This window comes from Myotis nattereri, assembly GCF_964212035.1.
Source record: "Myotis nattereri genome assembly, chromosome: 7".
Taxonomy (NCBI): Eukaryota; Metazoa; Chordata; class Mammalia; order Chiroptera; family Vespertilionidae; genus Myotis; species Myotis nattereri.
In genome coordinates, this window is record NC_138082.1 from 51215329 (window position 1) to 51238882 (window position 23554).

The 23554-nt window shown below is 38.7% G+C and overlaps 1 protein-coding gene across 1 annotated transcript in view; it reads left to right on the top strand.

Moving 5' to 3' along the window:
- Window positions 1-12050, top strand: part of SLC38A11 (solute carrier family 38 member 11) — a gene marked incomplete at both ends in the record, with an annotated part of 44229 nt that extends 32179 nt beyond the window's left edge. The window contains 2 exons of the mRNA XM_081096342.1: window positions 1502-1633; window positions 11757-12050. Coding sequence (XP_080952468.1) covers window positions 1502-1633; window positions 11757-12050 — 426 coding nt within the window. The remainder of the gene's footprint in view (window positions 1-1501; window positions 1634-11756) is intronic.
- Window positions 12051-23554: the final 11504 nt, after the last annotated feature.

The window sequence follows — 23554 nt, forward strand, 5'->3', positions numbered from 1 at the left end:
GTGAACTGTCTGTGGACAGTGTGAGTCATTCCACCTGCACAGCTATGTCTTCAATACTTGGAACTTGTATTTCCTTTCTAGCTGCCACGACAGGAAGACAGAACTAAATCAAGATCTCTGCCATCAGAACAATTACTAGGCAGAGGAACCTTGCATATACCTCACCCATTCACTTCCTTTCTCTTTTTCTTTTTCTTTCTCTTTTTCTTTTCCTTTTTCTTTCTCTTTTTCTTTTTCTTTCTCTTTTTCTTTTTCTTTTTCTACACGTGCACACACACACAAATATACAGTTGGTAAAAACATAATAACAGCCATTTCTGGTTATAGGTAAAGCAGCCAGCCGCATACAAGGGTGTCCAAACGCGTGTCTCACTATCCTGCCTCACTAGTGACTTTCCACAATTACAATTCTATCATAGAGGCCTCTATAAAAACGAATCTTAAGCAAGTTAATATTTGGAAAGACAATACCAATTGTAAAACCATAAATGAGTAAAAGTTATTAGTATCCCCATTACATTATTGCCGAGGTTACAGTGGTATCCCTCTATGGGGAATGTTACTTATTTAGGACGTTTACTTATCACAGCTTAGAGAGTTGGCTTTGTGAAGGTCCCCCACCCTCTGGCGATCTCCTACCATTTCCAATTCTTGCCTCATGTTTTTTTGTGGCGCAGTCACCATCCTGTTGAGACTGTCTCCTCTTTGTCCTTCATAGGTTTCATTCCTGTTCTTACCTCATTGTTCTTTTTTACGCTGTTGCATCAGTTTATAATTCTGCTCTAAATCCTATCCATGTTTCCAGCCCCACCTCAAGACAAGGTAGGGAAAGCACATTTCAGTAATGCTGTAAAGCCAATTACTTTAAGACAGACAGAGCTAGATAAATAAAGCTCCTAGACATTTTCTCTTTGCCAACATATCACAGTATAGGACATATTAAATAGTTAACTGTTGATTGATTTCCTAATCTAAATATCAGTGGAAAATGATGATCAACTTTTCTCCATTTATGTTGAGGAAAGGCAAGATAAAATAGATTTAACTTGTATCAAATAGGATTTAGATTTCATAAAACTAATTTCCTGTCAGTAAAGGATATTACACATCCATTATTATTAAAGAAAATTATGGTAACTCCTTTCTTAGAAATCATTCAAATAATCTCAGTAGCATCTGTGGATTGTCTTAGTGGCAACCTTGTTGGACTCAAGGAAGAATGATAGGCAACTTTCAAAAGTCTTTCTTACACTTGAGAAATATATTTATTCACACATTAGTATACTATGTACTGCCTGTATAATAGTTCAACAAAAAATCCTTGTTATTGATCTGTGTATGTCTATGTGTAAGTATTTGGGAAAAGGTACAACATTCATATGGCTTAAATTTAGATTGGCAGTATTTTATATAGTCCTAAGTGCCATAATATGAAATACTCTCTTAATAAATCTTGCCTGTGTCTGTGAATCCCTTTCTAAATGATCTGTTTATTTGGCAGGTAATTGCCAATATATTTTTTGGTGGGAATCTTTCATCAGTGTTCCACATAATCGTAACAGTGGTTATCATCACGATAGCCACGTTCGTGTCATTGCTGATTGATTGCCTTGGAATCGTTTTAGAACTCAATGTAAGTACATTTAAAGGTTTACTCCTTCCATTCTAAACATCCCTTTAAAAATGATGTTTACATTTAACATAAGATGTGTTTTCCTTAAAAATTTACTTTCTGAAGTAAATTTAAAATGTGTTTGTTTTTTAATAGTAACTATTTATAATGATGATATTTTTAAAAACCTTTATTGTTGAAAGAATTACATAGATCCTCCTTCCCCTTGACCCCCATTAATCTCTTCCTATAATGATGATATTATGCACTTCATAGGACTCTACTTTTAGAATAGTGGTTCTCCAACAGAGGAAATTTTTCCCTTCCTTCCCCATGGGACATTTAGCATTGTCTAGATGTATTTTTACAATATATTTTTATTGATTTCAGAGAGGAAGGGAGAGGGAGAGAGAGATAGAAACATCAGTGATGAGAATCATTGGTAGGCTGCCTCCCGGGAATGGAGCCTGCAACCTGGGCATGTGCCCTTGATCAGAATCAAACCCAGGACCCTTCTGTCTGCAGGCCAACGCTCTATCCACTGAGCCAAACTGACTAGGGCTAGAGACATATTTGATGTCACAGCTGGGTAGGCAGATGCTACTGGCATCTAAGGGCTAGAGGCCATGATGCTGCCAAACATCCCACAATGCACAGGACAGCCCCCATGTCAAAGAACTGTCCAATCCAAAATGTCAAAGTGGTTGAAGTTTAAAAACCCAGGTTTAGAGCACTTTTTCATATTTTATTTCCTATAATACATAGATATTACTAAAAATAACTATAAATTAATGTATCTGGAATTTCATTGCCAAGTAAAAATAAGTCTAGAGAAATTCATTAAAATACATGAAGAAAGTGATATCCATGCCCCACATTCACTGACAATGACCCAAGTTCTTTTTCTTTAAAACATTTTTTCTCTCTCTGAAACTTTCTCTTGTAAAACCTATTGCTACCTTCCAAATCTGGGTCCTCATCATATCACATCTGAATTAATACTGGCTTTTTTGCTTCAACTACTACATATTTAACTTTTCCTTCCAATTTATCACCATCCTGCTTAAAATATCTCCACTTTCCCATAAACTCTGTTTCCTATGCCTTCCATGGAAAGTTATTTACCATTTACACAAAATCTATCCTCATTTCTAGTCCATCTTATTTTTGGCCTACAAGTCATATTAGTTATTTTATTCTTTAGCTTATGTTTATTCTTTCTTATAATTATTATTTCCCTTTCATTTCTGTACAAATCTGTACACAGATTTAAGGTTTAGTGTAGCTTCTCATTTATTCATTAAACAGGTATATATTGAACAATCATTGTGTGCCACACAATAATAATATAACAATGGGAGGAAATCAGGAAAGATTTATGCTTTCATGGAGCTTACAACCTCACAGATAAACATGAAAGTTCAGTTGCTATATAGGCAATAAAGAAGACAGAGGGAAGTAGATGAACTCCCAATGACGTTTTTGAGAAAAAAATTGACAGGATTTGGTGATGGATTCAATTCAGTTAGGGGGACAAAGAGGTAGAATGACTCCTTGGTTCTACATTGTGGAACTAGGATAATGATGTCATTTGGTGACACATGAATAATGCCTCAGAATCACAGCACTTAATATTTATTAGTCATTAATTATGGAGGGCTGACTTTTACAGGTGGGATCCCAAGTCATTATTTACTCACTCCATTGAGAGTTGAGGGATAGGTGAAGGTATTATTGTCCGTGTCCAAGACACTGTTCCTTCCAGATGCCATTTGCATTTGAAGTTCCAGACAAAGGCAGTGGGAGATTCAGTCAGGAACATACTATATGAATTTCTTGTAGCAGAGTATGTGGAAAGTAGGGAGTAAATAGCTTCCCAAACCACAGAGGACTGGGGAGCCATCTATTTGACCAGCAATAGAAAGAAATCTCATGGGAGAAATGGGCAAAATTCGAAGTAACCTGTACCTACTTCCTCATTTTGTATAGGCCAAAGCCTAGTAGGTTCACCCCAAATCATTTATTTTATTTTCTTTATTTTATTTTATTTTTTATTGTGTTTTAAGTTTTACATATGTCTCCTTTTTCCCCAATTGATCCCCACCACAACCATTCCCACCCTGGGCAAGCCCCCACTGCCCCAGTGTCTGTGTCCATTGGTTATGCTAATATGCATGCATACAAGTCCTTTGGTTGCTCTCTAACCGACCCCCTCCCCTACCATTTGTCTCTGGATCTATTCATGTTCACCAAATTATGTTGATCATTATATCCCACATATGAGTGAGATCATGTGATATTTATATCTCCAACTGGCTTATTTCACTTAACATAATGCTCTCCAGTTCCAACCATGCTGTTGCAAATGGTAAAAGTTCCTTCTTTTTTATAGCGGTGTAATATTACATTGTGTAGATGTACCATAGTTTTTTAATCCACTCATCTGCTGATGGGCACTTAGGCTGTTTCCAAATCTTAGCTATTGTAAAGTGTGCTGCTATGAACATAGGCGTGCATATATCCTTTCTGATTGGTGTTTCTGGTTACTTGGGATATAGTCCTAGAAGTGGGATCACTGGGTCAAATGGGAGTTCCATTTTTAGTTTTTTGAGGAAACTCACACTGTTCTCCACAGTGGCTACACCAGTCTGCATTCCCACCAGCAGTGCACGAGGGTTCCTTTTTCTCCACATCCTTGCCAGCACTTGTTGATTTGTTGATGATAGCCATTGTGACAGGTGTGAGATGGTATCTCATTGTCGTTTTGACTTGCATCTCTCGGATGATTAGTGACTTTGAGCATGTTTTTATATGTCTCTCGGCCTTCTGTATGTCCTCTTTCGAAAAGTGTCTACTTAGGTCCTTTGCCCATTTTTTGATTGGATCATTTATCTTTCTTTTGTTAAGTTGTATGAGTTCTCTGAAAATTTTGAAGATTAAACTCTTATCTGAAATGGCATTGGCAAATATGTTCTCCCATGCAGTGGGCTTTCTTGTTGTTTTGTTGATGATTTCTTTTGCTGTGCAGAAGCTTTTTATTTTGATGTAGTCCCCTTTGTTTATTTTCTCCTTAGTCTCCATTGCTCTAGGAACTGTGTTAGTAAAGATATTGCTACGACATATGTCTGCTATTTTGCTGTCTATGTAGTCTTGTAGGATTTTTATGGTTTCCCGACTTACATTTAAGTCCTTTAGCCATTTTGAGATTTTTGTGTGTGTATGGTGTAAATTGGTGATCTAGTTTCATTTTTTTTGCATGTATCTGACCAACCAAATTTCCTAGCACCCCAAATCATTTTATGTTCCAATCTTGATTTATGTAAATGGATAACTGCTATCTTAATGTACTAACTTGTATGTTACCTTTTATCATGTACTGTTTAGACTGTCCATAAGCATTTCTTCCCTATCAAATTATAAGCTCTTTGAAGACAAGAATGAATTTAGCTGCCTTCTCCATCCTCCACGTGTCTGGCACAGTGCTAAGATCACAGTGCTCAAATTACTACATGAGTAATTGCTCCTTGGGGACCACAGTTTAGGAACTATTTCTAAAAGTGCTCCTGGAAATAAGGGACATTGATGAGTGTAACACCAGGAAATTAAGTGTTACAAAAAAATTTTGGTGCCCTAGCCAAGAAGCTCAGTTGTTTAGAGCATCCTTCTCTGATATACCGGCATTGTGGGTTTAATCCCTGGTCAGGGCACATACAAGAATCAACCAGTGAATGCGTAAATAAGTGGAACAATAAATTGATGTTTCTCTCTCTCTAAAATTAATCAATAAATAACAATTTTTGAAAAATTGTTGGTGATGACAGTAATAGTAATCACTCAACTAGGCTGAGGAGAGGATCAACATAATAATTACCAGCTCTGTTATTTCTTATTTCATGACCTGTTTTGAGTTCCCTTTTTTTAATATAGTAGGATTTTGATATGAGAGAAAATATGTTTATCAACTGCCTGACCACTCACCACATCTTGATAGCCTAACAATTTTTTATACCCTTTAAGTTCACCAAGCCATACACATATTATTTACTCTTCAGGAATGATTTATTTTTGTAAATTTGACCATTACTTTCTATTAATTGCTAATCTCCCTGACACTTGCACAACAAATAGTAAGTATTCAATCCATTAAATATTCTCTATTGTACTTATGTTGAAATTATTTTGTGGTTCAGACAGAATTCTGGTTTTGTAATCAGAGAAAAATATTCAGTGAGTATCCGTTATAAAGTCAAGATCTGAGCTGGCTGTAGGGGACTACTTTTTTAAAAAATTTAAAACATGCTTGTAGTTCCTTAGATTTTTAAAAACTTGGTTATATAGACATTCATTAAAAAACAACAACAACAACAACAACAACTAAAGAAGAGTGCTAAATTTTCTGTTATTATCCAATAAACCGTTATACTCGTTTTAAAGCACTTGGTATGTTAATAAAATCTAAGATCTCCTTTCTCTTCCAGACCACCTGAGCATATTTTAGACTGTCCATAAGCATTTCTGGACAATGAAAAGTCTTTTGGTACACACAATGACATATTTAGGCCTTCACTCAACTCCCTTTGGCGTGGAAATTTGTCATGTTTAATAGAGTCACATCAGGCATCATTTCGGTCAGTAACTAATGCAGGCTGGATCATATATCACTAAACGTAATGAAAGCATCTGTGTTCCACTTCAGAACAACAATGTGAGCTAATATGTATTGTATACTTACTCTGTACCATGCATTTTGCATGCACTATTTTCCTTCATCTGCATTAATGTTACAGATGAAGAAACTGAGGCGCAAAGTGATTAAATAAGTCACTGTGTTTACAACACTTGAACACAGGTTTCCAGACCTAAAGCCCACATTTTTAATCATTATGCTAGTCTGAGGTTTCCAAAGTATGGGCTCTAAATTATGTAAAATAAATATGTTCATTTCTCTATTCATTTTTAAAGTTAAAAATCGATTCATTGAGTTTACCAGTAAGAGTAATTCATAATATATAGGATAGATTTTAATAATGGTTTAAAATGAATACCATGAGATGAAATAAAATGCTACTAAAAGCTTTTCATCTAAACTAATAATTTTTAACTAATAGACTTTATCTTAGTTAATAATTGTAATACTTTAGGAATTATTTTCTATTTTGGCTTCTGAATCATCACTAAGTAGAATGATGATCTTCACAGATGAGATGTATAATAGAATCAGACCTTCAATTTGTAAAGTTATTGAAATGCTGTTACTCAGGATAATAAAAAATTGGATAAATTATTCAGTGTTATATTATTTGTTTAATAAAAAGCAAAACCTCATCTAGAACTTAGCTTCCCTGTAATTTCATAGTTTTCATGGCAATAGACAACAATGACAAGTTTTTCCAAAGCAAACTCATCCTTGGTTTTAAAGGATTCATTTTAGAAGCAAATAAAATAAATATAAGTCCCATTGTTGGTAGCATCTCACACTGATGCTGCCATTGGAGAAAAGAGGCATCTGTGTTAATTGGGCCCTAGGGGTTCCCACTTGCAGCAGCAGCACAAACAGAAAAGATGAAGCAGCTGGTGCCTGTGGCCAGAGTAACCAGCTCAAGAAGCATTGTGTGCAGCTTACAGTGGGAGGGAAAAAGTAAGCCAGTGCCCAGATGTAGAGCGCCAGTCACGAGGGTGAGCAGGACATGGTCCAAGCTATCAAAGCCCTCCCCAGCCAGAGTTTGTTCTTAAGATATAGGAATGCATTTCATGAGTTGAAAGTATAAATTTAAAAGCATTCTTTTATTTAGTTTTCAGCTTCATTTCATCATTTGAGAGGTTTCTATTCAGGTAGTAGAATTCAGATACTTTTCCCATCTGTACTGCCAATAAAAATCTTTAACACCTTCTGTTGTTTCCCTACAGCAGACTGCAAAATGCCCTGGCATCAACACTGTTATTATCAAAGGAAATTCTGTCCTGGCTTTATAAATAAGGCTATATTTTATTATCTCTTTAAGAAACAATTATGGCCGAAACCGGTTTGGCTCAGTGGATAGAGCGTCGGCCTGCGGACTGAAAGGTCCCAGGTTCGATTCCGGTCAAGGGCATGTACCTGGGTTGCAGGCACTTCCCCAGTGGGGGATGTGCAGGAGGCAGCTGATCGATGTTTCTTTCTCATCGATGTTTCTAACTCTCTATCTCTCTCCCTTCCTCTCTGTAAAAAATCAATAAAATATATTTTTTAAAAAAGAAAAGAAAAGAAACAATTATGGTATTTTTATGTCCTATCAAGCAATTTCAAAAAATTATTCCAAACCCAGTGGTGTATTCTGAATCTTGGCCATATTAAATAGATTAAATAAGTTGCACTTCTTTATGAGAAGTACAGCAGCTGGGACTGCTCGATCATTTTACACTTGATCTTGGGTCCTCACAACGACCTGTAGCAAAACTGGGCTTTCATATGTTAATAAAGTAACAGCTGCCTAGACAAGATGCCCAACTGGACTTCTTCCAGTACAAACATCAGCTATATAGTCTAACTAGAGGCCCGGTGCACGAAATTCGTGCACTGGGGGGTGGGGTTCCCTCAGCCCAGCCTGTCCCTCTCACAGTCCGGGAGCCCTCAGTGGATGTCCTACTGACGGCCACAGTCTGGCAGCAGAGGCTCGGAGCAGGCGTCCTGTGTGTGTGTGTGTATGTGTCTGCTGGGGCCTTCCCCCAGCCGCATTGGAGGCTCAGAGCAGGCGCTGTGTGTGTGTATGTGTGTCTGCTGGGGGCCTGCCCCCAGCCACACCGTGAAGGCTTGGAGTAGGCACCCCTCTGTGTTGATCTCTCAGGCTCCTGGCCTCCACTGCGTGTTTTTCTCTCCCTTGAGCTCTGGCCAGGTTGGGGTGCTGCCTACAGGCTGCGCTTTCCTGCTCATGGATCACCGGATAACTGCAGAGACTGGGGGCAGACCCTGCTGGGTGCTGCCTGTAAGGGAACTTTCCTGCTCTGGGATCCCAGGAGCAGGCCCACCTGCCCCCCCCCCCCCCTGCATTTGCCTGCTCTGGGATTGCCGTGGGGTCCCAGCTGGCAGCAGGGCTTAGGCAGCACACGGGGGTCCTGGCTGGGGGCGGGGCTTAGGCGCACAGGGCTTAGGCAGCACAGTGGGGTCCTGGCTGGAGCAAGGCTTAGGTGACGCGATCGCACCGCCTAAACCTGGCCGCCCAGGGCAGCACACGGGGCCGGATGGCATCTGGCACTGGCCAGACCGGCCTTCAGTATGCAAATTAGCCGCCATCTTTTGATGACAGTTAATTTGCATATGGTGCTGATTAGCCAATGGGAAGCGTAGTGAAGGTACGGTCAAGTACCCTTTTTGTCTTTTATTAGATAGGATTGCTACTTTTTCAGTGCTTAAGAATTATAATATAAACAGAACACCTATGCTTTTCACTGCCCAGCAAGTTAGATTTGGAACAGTCCCAGAATGCTAACTGACAACAGCTTCTTAGCAGCAGTTGGTGGCAGTGTTCACCCTGATGGCACTTCCACAGTCCCAATTCCAGATGAATTATAGCTTGTTCCTATAAAGAGAAAAGACTTTCTCCAGATACATACATATATATATGTGTGTGTGTGTGTGTGTGTGTGTGTTAATTGTCTTCTTGTTGTTTTCAAAAATTATTTCCAAGATATTGAGAAATAGTTATTATTAACACAGACTAAGTCATCCAGGATTTCCCATAATTTAAAACACAATGTCAGTTTCAAATGTCACTATAGAGCTCAAGAAATCCATAATTCGTTCAGTTCTGTATGAAAACTAATCATGTGTATAGTGTGTACCTTTATAGGTATCCATTTGTATGGCAAAATTATATTGTCCATATATTTTAAATTAGAATACAATTTGGTACCTCTTAGTAGTTTGTCATTCTTATATCTCTGACTGTAGAAATATTTTCCATGAAATGTGGTCAATCCTGTTCATCCGCAGATTTTTAGATGCTGCCTGGCTAGTCTGATTTTATAACCTGTCCTCCTTAATTTTCATTCTTCTGTACATTTTTTGTTTTTGTTAAAAAATTAAATATATTTTGGGAATCATAGTTGTAATATTTCTGGTATGCGGATGGTACTTATTATAAAACCCAGTAATTTTAGTAAATGGTGATATGAAGAAAATATTTTCTTTAAACCTATTTTTAGGGTATAAAATGTTGTTTTACATAATCCAACTTCAAAATCAGTTTTCTATGATTGTACCAAATAACTACAGTTGTGTCAAAAAGCTTTCAAATCTTTTTTTAAAATATATTTTTATTGATTTCAGAAAGGAAGGGAGAGGGAGAGAGAATTAGAAACATCAATGATGACAGAGAACCATTGAATGGCTGCCTCCTGCACACCCCCTACCGGGGATCGAGCCTGCAACCCTGGCATGTGCCCTTCACCTGAATTGAATATGGGACCCTTTAGTCCACAGGCTGTCACTCTATCCACTGAGCCAAACTGTCTAGGGCTCAAAATTTTTTAGAAAAATATTTAAACTTAAAATTACCCAAATACTGTGTCGTCAAAAAGCTTTTAGATCATAGGTTATAGGTGTATAAGGTTTCATTATACTAGTATTCATCTTTCTATGTTTCTGTACATTTACAAATTTCATAACTTTTTCAAATATAGCAAAACATGAATTTTATGGAAACTTGATTTTAATCTTAAACCAATGTCATATTTGCTATTGAGTATATGTTATAAAAGAACAACTTGTGTTTTATGGCTTAAGAGAATATTGTTTGTTATATAATTATATTTAATTAATATGTATCATATTTTGTTTAATATATAGTAATTAACATTTAATAGAATTAGTAAATCTATTAAAATGACTTAAAGTTTAACATATTTTTATTTTATTTTTAAATATATTTTATTGATTTCAGAGAGGACGGAAAAGGGAGAGAGAGATAGAAACATCAATGTTGAGAAAGAATCATTGCTCAGCTGCCTCCTGCACCTCCACCACTGGGGATCAAGCCTGCAATCTGGGCATGTGCCTTAACCAGGAATGGAACTAGTGACCTCCTGGTTCATAGGTTGATGCTCAACCACTGAGCCACCGCAGCTGGGCAACATTATATTTTTTGTTTTATTTTTTCCCCATCACCATTTATCCCCTCTATGCATTCTTGCACCTCCCTTCCACCCTCCCTCTTCCCTTCCCCCCCCCCCCGCCCTTGTCCATGAGTTCTCTCACTTCTTTTCTTTTTTGCTTAATCCCTCCACCATCCCAATACCCCTCCCCTAAACCAGAGCTGTCTGCCTGCTATTAATCTGTCTCCCGTGCAAATTTGGCCTCCTCCAGGGGAAAGTCTCTTTTCCTTTGAAGTCAAACACTCTTGGTATTTGTATGCTAGACAAACACTACTCATAATTTTCAAACCGACATTTCCCCTCCGGTTAGACTTATCCATAAGCTAGTGTGGGGGAGGGCAAATGAGTCACAGTCATTTAGGTTCTACTGTCAATTTTCTAGGGTAATTAATGTGTTTCACTTTACTTGAAAGATGATTTAGAAATACAATTTCATGTTGAGTGCCCTTAGGGCTATAGTTATTCTTTCTCAAATAGGCACTTACTTTTATACAAACTCAAGTAAAAAAGGAAAGATGATATGCCCAACATGAATCTCAATAGTTCCCTCTCGAACACAATGACAAATAGATCTCTTAGATTTAAATGGCACAGTAGATACGAAATAATTTGTATAAGGTATTATGATGATATAATGAAAATATGAAAAATTTCAAGTTTTCCAGAAGTCAGTTTTACCATCATTTTTATTTTCTGATTATTTTTCTAGTCTTAAAATTTTTATTTAATCTTATTTAATATAATTTTATGTTACTGATTTATATTTTAATCTACTGTATGTATATTTTTTTACTCTTATTTCACTCTCTCATTTGTAAATATGCCACCAAAAAAGAAAAACCCTATTTCTCAATTTATTTGGGGATTTTTTTTTTCTTTCCTTTGTTTGAGTTTACCAAACCTACCTAACTTTTAACATGTGCAGTGACAAATGCATTTTGTAAACGTTTTTAAAAACTGTCCAAGGAATGTTCCATCCGATAACATTATCTCGTTTCTCATTTTCAATGCGCAGGGTGTGCTTTGTGCAGCTCCCCTAATTTTTATCATTCCATCAGCATGTTATCTGAAACTGTCTGAGGAACCGAGGACACACTCCGACAAGATTATGTCCTGTGTCATGCTCCCCATTGGTGCTGTGGTGATGGTCGTGGGGTTCGTCATGGCCGTGACAAATCTGCAGGACTGCACGCACGGCCAGGAAATGTTCTACTGCTTTCCTGACAATTTCTCTCTCACAAACATCTCAGTTTCTCATTTTCAACTGACAACTCAACTTTCAGTTTTAAACATCAGTACCTTTCAATGAGTTGACTGCTTTAAAAAATATGTATATTTTCATAGACTTCTTAACCACATCATGGCATTCACACATGTTTTAGTATCTATATTATAAAATTATTACCTTGGCATTTATTAAGACTTGGCTTTCCTTATTCTTTAGCTCAATAGGAAATGTAAAAAGAAGAATCAAATCCACTTTTTCTTAAGCTGGGACAAAATAAATGTCTTGTTTTACCAACCGCTGCTCTCATCTTAATTTCAGAAGGAAAGTGAAGCCTTTGACATTTGCTGTCATCCTCTCAAAGCATTATTCTGTTATTTAATATGTGAGCCAACATACTCTGCTTTCAAATAAGTGGGTGATTGTTGGTATAATTTTTTTATGTGTGTCCTTTATGAAAAACAAACAAAAAAACCCCCACAATTTTCGTCTATGGTATCGAAGGGAAGAGAAGGGAAACTGTTAGAGAGTAAATATTCTGAAAGCAAAGGGAAGCTCTCATTATAATTTCAGCAGCATCCCTCGTTCAGAGGGAAGTGAATCCCTGGAGAAATGAGTAAGGTCCTTGCTGTGTTAAGAGCATAAATAATAGACTGGGTTTACGGAGCAAGGTGTGTGAGGAATCAATATACCTCCCAACTTTTGATCTTGTGAGAATACAATGGTAGTGCCATTAAATAAATTATGAAACAGGAGGGGGAAAACCCACAAGTTGTTCTGAGGTAGGAGCCCACTAGGTCATTTTGCATCAGCTTTGGGCCTGTTGAATTTGAAGTGCTGGCAGGAATATACAACTGGAAGCTGAACTTTCAGACAAGAAGCTTGCAAGAACAATCAGGGCTGCAGAAAGGCATCCTCACTCCTTCTGGAGGCGGGGTGGGGTGGGTGGGGGCGTTCCTCAGAGGAATTCATGGGAGCTTTGGTTGCCTGGATTCTCCAGGAGCAGACACTGAGATGGGGTTTGGCATGCAGGGTATTATTAGGAATCACAGCTAATGGGAGCGAGGAGGAAAGCAGGATTGGGAGGGCAAAGTGGAACTGCAGTGCACACCAACAGAGCCTCAGCCAAGTCCACAGGGAGTTTGGAGCATACTGGGCCCATCAGAGATGTCCCTGTTCAGGAGAAATGGCCGGGTTTCAGCACCACCGCCTGCATCAGTCCCTGAAGGAGGGCTCCAGTGGAAGGACGTGCCCTCGGGCTAGGCAGCTCTTTGCAGCCAACCAAACCCTAAAGCGACTGAAAGCTGGAGGCTGTCTGCTGGTAGCTGGGTGCCACGTGCTTCCTTTTAGGGGGCCTGGGAGGCACAGCTGTGTCCACCATGGCTGACCTCAGTTTTAATTAGGATTTCTTATATCTGTCTCATTTTTAAATTTAAATCCTCACCCGAGGATATGTTTTTATTGATATTAGAGAGAGAGGAAGGGCGAGGAAGAGAGAGAGAAACATCGATCCATTGCCTCCCGTATGTGCCCCGAGTAGGGATCAAACCCACAACCTGGGTATGTGCTGTGACAGGGAATTGAACCGACGACTCTTTGGTGAACAGGACAATGATCCAATCAAGTGAGCCACACTGTCCAAGGCAGGAAATGAGGATGCTATGTCTTTATATCTATGACTATCTTTTATTTTGTTTTTCAATTATAATTTACATTTAATATTATTTTGTATTAGTTTCAGGTATACAGCATAGTTATTGGACACTCCTATACTTTACAAAGTGTTCCCTCGATATTTCCAGTACCCACCTGGCACCATTCTATGACAATCTTTTAAAAGTAAAACATACTTTGGGACCATCTGAGCGGCTACCTTATAACAAGTATCACTCAAGATTTTATTTCTCACCATTTCATTTATATTTCAATCAAGTTGATAATCCATAGTACTATATTAACTATTGCCAAATACCGAGACAACATCACAAGCAGGGTTAATACGTACATACATGTGTGTTTGTACAAATCACAAGCACACACACACACAAAATAAAAATTCCACAGGAAGTATATAAAGGAGAGTTTCACTGTCGTTTGAATAAAGAAGTGGTGAGGGCTGAGTCATCATGTGTCTCGCATAGTAAGAAAGGCCTATTGAGAGCAAAGGAAGCTGCACCTTAGCAGGCAGATCCATGCTCAGGCTTAGGGTAGTGATTTTGCTTCAATTCAGCATCGTGCATGCCACTAAATCAATTTAAATTCTATTGACTATGAAGATTTCCTGTATTTAATTTGTAGATTTTACAGTTGCTCAAGAATCATAAGGTTAAGTAGTTTGTGGCTATTTTTAGATTGCTACATGTTTTGGTAAAATAATAAAAATTCTTTCATTCCATACTGAGGGAGTGTAAGAAAAAAAAATTTAGCAGCCTATCTCTACATTACTCAAGACTGAGAAACACTGACCTACATAGTTATTAGATAACATCATGAGAGATGAGATTTCCAAGAATGTACAAAGAGAAGCACGTCAAGGATAACGTAATTTAGCACTTAACTGCCTATTATCTTGTACTTTCGTTATGGCTTCAGATAAATTAACCTTGACTCTTCAAGTAAGTCAAAAGTTTTTGATAGGAACTGAGTGCTACATTAAGGCCAAATAAATATTTGTTCTGTTGTCTTTGTTGTTGTTGTTGTTGTTGGTTTTCCAAGTCCACTGTAGAACAAGACTGCCTTGGATGCAGTTATCATACTTTTAAGGGATGATAGAATAAATCTTAGAAACTCACATCTATTGCAAGAATATCTGTCTGTTTCATTATTCACCATTCAGAACCTTAAGAAACCCCCCAATCTATTTTCTGCCTCAATGAGATTTCAAATAAACTCATGCCCTCTCTGCTAATGCTTGTTCTTAACAAAGCAATTTGAGATTTTTAAACCAATTTTTGAAGTTGTCACTACATTTGAACTTATAAAATGCTTAGTTTTTAAAGAGAGGAGGAGATAGTATCTTTACACACTAATGCAAATGCCAAGCAACACATTTCCTTTAAGGAGCTAGATGGAATTTCATCTGTATAACGTAAATTGGGTCCCCGTCCATGTCACTGATGATAGGATCTTTCATCTCAATCCTAACTTGAATCATTTTTCATTTTTAAATATCAGAACAGGTAGACTGCCTTGCCTCTGACTGTGTCCAATGGTGTCAAGCAATAATTGTTGCTTTTTGTCTTTCTTAAAAGACTCCGAAGTCCAGGTTACCCAATTAAGAAAATTCTGATTACTCCTCTGTTGCACACAGCTACTCCGGTAAAGATTAATTTATTGGTCGGAGCAAGCCTCCTTCTGGTTTGTCTGCTGCACTCTACTTGGGAAAGCAGTGCTAGTCTCCTTTTCAGTAGCACTGGCCCCTGACAGGACCTGGTATTGGCCAGTATGCCAAGACTGGCTCAAGCATGGACCAGCCAGTGACCAGGCGGTAGGGTACCATATATGCTTCACTGACTGTGGTGGGGTAATAATTAACTACACCAAACAGGCTCCTTTAAGAATTTATGATTACTCTAAAAAGTATATAAAGGATTTGCCTGGATAACAGAGCACACTGAGTGGATGAGAGATACCATGAGCTAGAGAACCCCTGGACTAGGAGAGAAAGACAAGAGTACAGTCATCTGCTAAAGTAGCAGGTTCTCAAACTTTTCACGGCCCCAAACCACCTGGAGGGCTTGTGAAAACACACATTGCCTGGCCTACATTTCAGAAAAGTTCCCAGATAGGTGATGGTGTTGCAAGTGAATAAGATCACAATTGAATAAGGTAGAAGGCTGGACATAAGAGAGATGCTAAGCTAGGGCCATGCAGGGGTGGGCAAACTTTTTGACTCGAGGGCCACAATGGGTTCTTAAACTGGACTGGAGGGCCGGAACAAAAGCATGGATGGATTGTTTGTGTGAACTAATATAAATTCAAAGTAAACATCATTACATAAAAGGGTACGGTCCTTTTTTTTTTTTTTAGTTTTATTCATTTCAAACGGGCCGGATCCGGCCCGCGGGCCGTAGTTTGCCCACGGCTGGTTTAGAGGCTGGGCAAAAATATAAGCAAGATGTAGAAATGCCATATTGGAGCTCAGGGAAAAAACAGGTGGGAGGCAGGAGGGAGAGCTATTGGCACTTATTAATTGCACTCATCCTTTGCCTCTTTGAAAAATCATTTGGTGATGCTTACTGAGGGGAGAGGAGGAACCAAGATGGTAAGATTCATGAAGAGTAAGAGGAGAAGAAGGTTAACAAAGGAGAAAGCAGAGGTTATAATGTACTGTAAAGTCAACACAGCTGCAGTAGTTAAAATGAAAGCCTGGCTTGGAACCTACCTGTGTTCGGGGAAGATTGCCTGTGCTTCTCAGCTCTTAATATGAAAAGAAAGAAAATACACATACACCAGACTAAACTCTCAACGGAATGTCTTAATTGGAAAATTACTCAGGGAACAGAAGTAAAAATGGGTTATAGTCATCATGCAGCTGAAAATTCATGTAGCTGTCTTTTATAGGATACGTACATAGTCATTCCACTAACGTTTGCTCTTCAAGAATAAAGATTATTAGTAAATTTAGCTTTGGAAATTTTATTATATTATATGTTTATAGCAACATGTTAAATGCTTTATTTTATTATTTTTTTAAAGGGCACATACAGATTTAGTGTGTCCTGCCTTCCTAACTCCCACCTAATGCTGGTCCTTACCACCTCACATCTGAGCTAATGTCATGGTCTCTTACCTGAGCATTCTGCCTTCAGGCTCTTCTCCCTTCAAGATGATTTTGTGCATCACTTCAAGAATTATCTTATTAAATGCATGCTTTGATAATACCACTACTTTTTTTTTTTTTTTCTCCAAAGCTTTCCATGAAACCCTTGCACTTACAGGATAAAGTATAAACTCCACAGCCTATATTCAAGGCTTTCATAATATGACCTCAATGTGTCATTCTGACCTTATCTCCCATGACTGCAGGAAGAGAACCCTTATTCTAACTAACATAGGTAAAGCATTGCTTTATACCAAAACTGCTCTGTACCCCTTTAACCTTTGCCCCTGAATTCTTGCCATTCTCTCATCTGAAATGTTCACCCCCCGCCTTTGCCCCTTCAAAATTCTATCAATCCTTTCATCTTCTTTTTCCCTGTGCCATGCCTGAGCACTCTAGCTGCAGTTTAGTTCTTTCTCCTTTGGAATTCTGTCATTCTCATAGTTATGTTATATGATGTACCCCTTTCTGCCCAACCAGATTAAAAGTTCCTTGAGGACAGACAATGTGTGTTTTTAACATATATTTTTATTGATTTCAGAGAGAAAGGGAGGGAGAGAGAGAGAGAGAGAGAAAGAGAGAGAGAGAGAGAGAGATGAGAGAATTATTGGTTGGAGGCCTCCTGCATGCCCCACACTGGGGATTGAGTCCACAACCCAGACATGTGCCCTGACTTTGAATCAAACCATGACTTCCTGGTTCATAGGTCAATGCTCAACCACTGAGCCATGCTGGCTGGGCCAGACAATGTGTTTTAAAGCCTCTTTTTATTCTTTATGGCCGATGGCATGGTGCCTTGAATGTAGTAAGCACTTAAGTATTTGAAGAGAGATTGATGGTATAAAATGGTTAATTGTACCAAGAGCCATACATATTATTTTATTGGGTTATTCCAGCTATAATGATTGTCATTAGCAATTTAATGTGATGCATTTGTCCAAAAAGCTGATTTATATAACTAAGTTGGGTTCCTTCTTTTGTTTTATTATGCACAGAACCTACAGGGAAATATTTTGAAATTCTTAAAAAGATCTTCAAGTACAGCCCTAACTGGTTTGGCTCAGTGGATAGAGCATCGGCCTGCGGACTAAAGGGTCCCAGGTTCGATTCGGGTCAAGGGCATGTACCTTGGTTGTGGGCACATCCCTAGTGGGGGGTGTGCAGGAGGCAGCTGATCGATGTTTCTCTCTCATTGATATTTCTAACTCTATCTCTCTCCCCTCCTCTCTGTAAAAAATCAATAAAATATATATTTTAAAAAAAGATCTTCAAGTACATACCAATCTGTACATATCTCTTTACTTGTTTTGACTGCTAAATACACATTTAATTTATCTTTCTAAATTCTAAGCTCCTAGAACCTAAGACTATGTCATATTTAGTTGTGTGTGTGTGTTTTTTTGCCACTGTATGCTCATTTTACTCATTCAAGATGACTGATAAACAATAAATCACTTAAATTTATCTAAGTTAGAGGTATTTAACTTAAATGTATACCTCACCAAGAAAACTTACATTAAACCCTTTATTTAATATTATTTGTAAAAAACAAAGTGTCAAAACTTTAAACTGGAATGTATTTATGGTTTAGGTGTAATTATCACTTTGCTTAATCTCAGCAGACAGCTCAGTAATTTGATCGAGCACTAAAAACAAGAGGTGGTTTAGGAACACGCAGACAATATAAGAAAACACTTCAGGCAACATATCAGTGTGCAGTTTAAAATTTGAAAGTCTTTGGAAATTTTTATTTCAAAGGCACAATGGCAGCTATGTATTCATCATGTTTAAGCTTTATCTAGCCAGAGGACAACAGCCAATATTAAAACAATGAATCCAGCCCAGGCTTCTTATAGTCAGCTCCCATCGCATAACATTTTTCTTTAATTCTTTAGGTTCCGAGAGGAAAAAATATTAAAGCATCTTCTGAGGAAAAAAATTATTTTATCCCCAACTGGCAGCCTTTGGGTGACTTCTGACTTTTCTTAATCAATTTTGCATTCTGGTGAAGTGCTAAAAACTGTTTCTTCTAAGTGACACCTTTTAACTATTGTTCCTCCATCTGCAAGATACCAACAAAATGGAAGTTGAGTAATATGACCTTGGGTTTTATGTGCTCTATGTCTCAAAGCATTTCAAAATAAATTTTCATTTGTTTAAAAAGCTGTAAGAATAGACAAGGGAAGGTAATTAACTTTTAGTGTTTAGAAACATAAGGCATAGGACACACTCAGGAGGTGCTCCCTATTCTAGAAGACAATCTGACCTTTCAAAGTAGACATTTTAAACAAGAAAATAAGAAATTAAAAATAAGAGCTTCCGGTGAAAAATTTCTTTGGAACAAGTGATTCAATATGTGTAACCTAAGTGCCAGCTGAGGACGCCTTGCCCCCATGTGATGTGGTTAAACTTGATCATAAACCCATTCCAGTCAGGAGCCTATTCCATAATTTCGGCAAATTCTTCTGGCTTACTTTCTCATGTTTCTCTAGACCATCATAAACTAGCGTTCTTTTGCTCTGAATCTTAAAAATTTATGAACTGATACAAAACACAATCCTGTCATCAGTTTCCATAAAAGTCCGCTTGCATCATGCATTGTGTAACTTTTGCTGTTGCATCTTTTGAAGATTTAGAGTGGTTACAAGAAAGGGTCACATCCCAGAACACAGCCTTCAACCAATCTTCAGAGTTCACCATCTAAGATTTGCCTTTACTTCTCGAGAAAAGGAAACCAGAGGAGGAGAACCAAGATGGCGGCATAGGTTAACGCCGGAGTTTGCTGCTTTGAAAACTACTTCAAGAGTGAAACCAAAAAACGGAAGGGACATCACCCAGAACCACAGGAACGCTGGCTGAGTGGAAGTCCTACAACTAGGAGGAAAGAGAAACGCATACGGACACTCAGAGGAGGCGCAGTGCTGAAGTCAAATTCTGAGGTGCGGAGTGCGCGGAGCGGGCTGGCGGCGGAGGGCGCAGTTGGCGTTTTCAATCGGGAGGGAGTCGCAGACTCTGAGCTCCAGATACAGGCGAGTCTTTAGGGACCCAGACTCAAAAGGGAGAAGCGGGACTGCCTGGCTTCGGTCAGAGCGAGTGCAGCTTTCTCTCCGAGGTTTGCAGCCATTGCTGGGACTCGAGGGGCAGAGGCCCTGGGGACAGGACTGAGAGCTGCCATAACTGCTCTCTCCGGCCCACCCTATTGATCCTGTGCGACCCGCCCCGCCCAAGCCCTGCACAGAGGCATTTGCCAGATAGCCTCAGGCAAAGGCTAGATTAGCACCTCCCTAGAGGACAGAAGTTCTCTCACTGCAGACACAGCTGATTCTCACAGCCACTTGGCCTGGAGGTCAAACCCTCCCTGGTATTAGCTACAACAATCAAGGTTTAACTATAAGACTGCGCACAAAGACCACTAGGGGGTGCACCAAGGAAGCATAACAAAATGCGGAGAAAAAGAAACAGGACAAAATTGTCAATGGAAGATATAGAGTTCAGAACCACACTTTTAAGGTCTCTCAAGAACTGTTTAGAAGCCGCCGATAAACTTAATGAGATCTACAAGAAAACTAATGAGACCCTTGATCTTATATTGGGGAACCAACTAGAAATTAAGCATACACGGACTGAAATAACGAATATTATACAGACTCCCGACAGCAGACCAGAGGAGCGCAAGAATCAAGCCAATGATTTGAAATGCGAGGAAGCAAAAAACACCCAACCGGAAAAGCAAAATGAAAAAAGAATCCAAAAATGTGAGGATAGTGTAAGGAGCCTCTGGGACAGCTTCAAGCGTACCAACATCAGAATTATAGGGGTGCCAGAAGATGAGAGAGAGCAAGATATTGAAAACCTATTTGAAGAAATAATGACAGAAAACTTCCCCCACCTGGTGAAAGAAATGGACTTACAGGTCCAAGAAGCCCGGAGACCCCCAAACAAAAGGAATCCAAAGAGGACCACACCAAGACACATCATCATTAAAATGCCAAGAGCAAAAGATAAAGAGAGAATCTTAAAAACAGCAAGAGAAAGAAACTCAGTTACCTACAAGGGAATACCCATACGACTGTCAGCTGATTTCTCAACAGAAACTTTGCAGGCCAGAAGGGAGTGGCAAGAAATATTCAAAGTGATGAATACCAAGAACCTACAACCAAGATTACTTTATCCAGCAAAGCTATCATTCAGAATTGAAGGTCAGATAAAGAGCTTCACAGATAAGGAAAAGCTAAAGGAGTTCATCACCACCAAACCAGGATTATATGAAATGCTGAAAGGTATCCTTTAAGAAGAGGAAGAGGAAGAAAAAGGTAAAGATACGAATTATGAACAACAAATATGCATCTATCAACAAGTGAATCTAAGAATCAAGTGAATAAATAATCTGATGAACAGAATGAACTGGTGATTATAATAGAATCAGGGACATAGAAAGGGAATGGACTGACTCTTCTTGGGGGGGGAAGGGGTGTGGGAGATGCGGGAAGAGACTGGACAAAAATCGTGCACCTATGGATGAGAACAGTGGGTGGGGAGTGAGGGCGGAGGGTGGGGCAGGAACTGGGAGGAGGGGAGTTATGGGGGGGAAAAAAAGAGGAACAAATGTAATAATCTGAACAATAAAGATTTAATTAAAAAAAAAAAAGAAAGAAAAGGAAACCAGAAAAAAAAAAAATAAGATTTGCCTTTACTTCTCTCATTTCCCATCTCCTTCTTTAGATTAAGGAGAAATTATTTCCCTCTGACTTCCTCAAGTGACGTGCCAGCACCTCCAGGCCTTTAGAGGACTCTCTCCCACTTTACCCCACACTTTGTCATTCTGTTCCTAAAAAAATTCAGATGGAAGCTGTCAACACATTCACATTTTTTTTTTCATTTTCTTACATATCTGTATCTTCTTATTTACATTTGGAATTACACCCCTGGTGACTTTGCTTTCCATTAAAAGAGAAGCCCAGAAGGCTCCTGCCATGCATGAAAGTAACAGTTGGGTCCATAGCTTGAACAGGGAGCTGTTCTACCCCAGTGGGTCACAGAAGGTTGACCAGCTTCCACTGTGGTTTCTCAACATAGTGAACTCACATGGTTTAGATCTGTGCTTTCACAGGTCCCTGTTGCATATTTTCAGCCATTGTAGGTTTTTACCTCAACACCTGTTCTATTCTCCAAACAAAAGCTTTATAATGCCTATTTTCTTTGCACTCTGGTCTTTCAGAATTAGATTAGATCAGTCCTAGCTATAGTGGGTGGATAATCATCTGCTTTATAAGTGAGGGTAATCTGAAAAGTCTATGTACTCATTTTTTTCAGATCTCCTCCATGGAATGCTACCACGGCAGCTGACATTGTTTATTGCTCTTCAGTATTTAAAAAAAGAGACATCCCATAACACTGGGCCACAAATTAGAGAATCTAGATTAACAATTAGAAAGTGTAATTCTAAGAGGATAAGAATACTACCTTCCCCACTTTTCTCCACTTCCCTAAATCCCAGCAGACTTAATATTTTGCTCAAATGTCTTCTTTCATAAAAGATCTCCCCGGCCTTCTCCAGTATGCCATAACTTTTCTTCTGCAAGGCTATGGGTCTGACAATTAATAGAAGGAACAATTCAAGTATAAATAAGAGCTTTCTAAGAGTTAGAGATGACCAATGGTGGCATGGGCTACTCTGGAACTCAGTGAGCCCTCTGTGCCTGGAACAACTTAGAGGTCGTGCAAATACCCACAGTGTGGTAGGATCAAGTCATGTGCTGTATAAACATTCAACTTGGTGATCTTTAAGGTCTCCCCTAATGCTGAGCTTCCCTACTGCCTTGGGTGCTCTGATTAAATAAAATACAGAGCTATTATGGAATGCCTTCATTATATATTTTTGTGTGTCTTTTTATTTTTCCTAAATAAATATTAAACAGGGGAGACAATAGGCAGGTATGGAGCAGCACCACAAAGCATCAGATTTCTAGGATTAGGTCACACAAAAAGATGGGAGCTCACAGAGAGTTAGAAGGGTCCTTTAACAACTGCACTAATTCTACTGTGAAAAATAATATAAACAGAGGCACTTCAAAATGGAGTCAGAACAGTCATTCCAGGAACTGCCTTCCACGTCTTACTCTTCAAACCTTTGGAATGTTTAAACTGGGCAAAATAACCTCTGGACTGGGTCAACATTGTATTCCAAACAACTGTTTGCAAAGCTAACAGGAAAGCAGACATTCTGACTACCAGACTGAAAATTAAAGACATTCTTTAGGGTTAGCACTATCATGTACAGTTGAGGAATAACTTAGCTTATTTGTACCTATAGAAATTACTCCCTTGACTTAACACCAACAGAAATGCCTTCCTTCTATTTGTGTCATCCCTCCTTCCCCATTCCCTTCTCATAAAAAACACATACCTTCACACCCCTAATCACGACCATATTTGGGTTTCTGCCTTAACAGTGCTTCCCAAATAGCTTTTCTTTCGTTATCTCAAATGAACACTGTTATTTTTAGGCTAACACTACCATTGGATGTGTGTAGGAATTTATTGCTGCCACTGCTGACCAGCATGCAAGACCAATTCTCATTCTCTTCCTTGTTGTCATCATTCCTGATTTTCTACTTAAGGGAAATATATTTTCAGGAAACACAGGCAAACTGTTTAATAATGTGGTAAATAGATCCATAACTCTCTAATTGTCCCCTTTGATTGGAGAAAATTCCCTAAGAGCACAGACACGATGAAGACAAATGCATCAAAATCATATATCAGT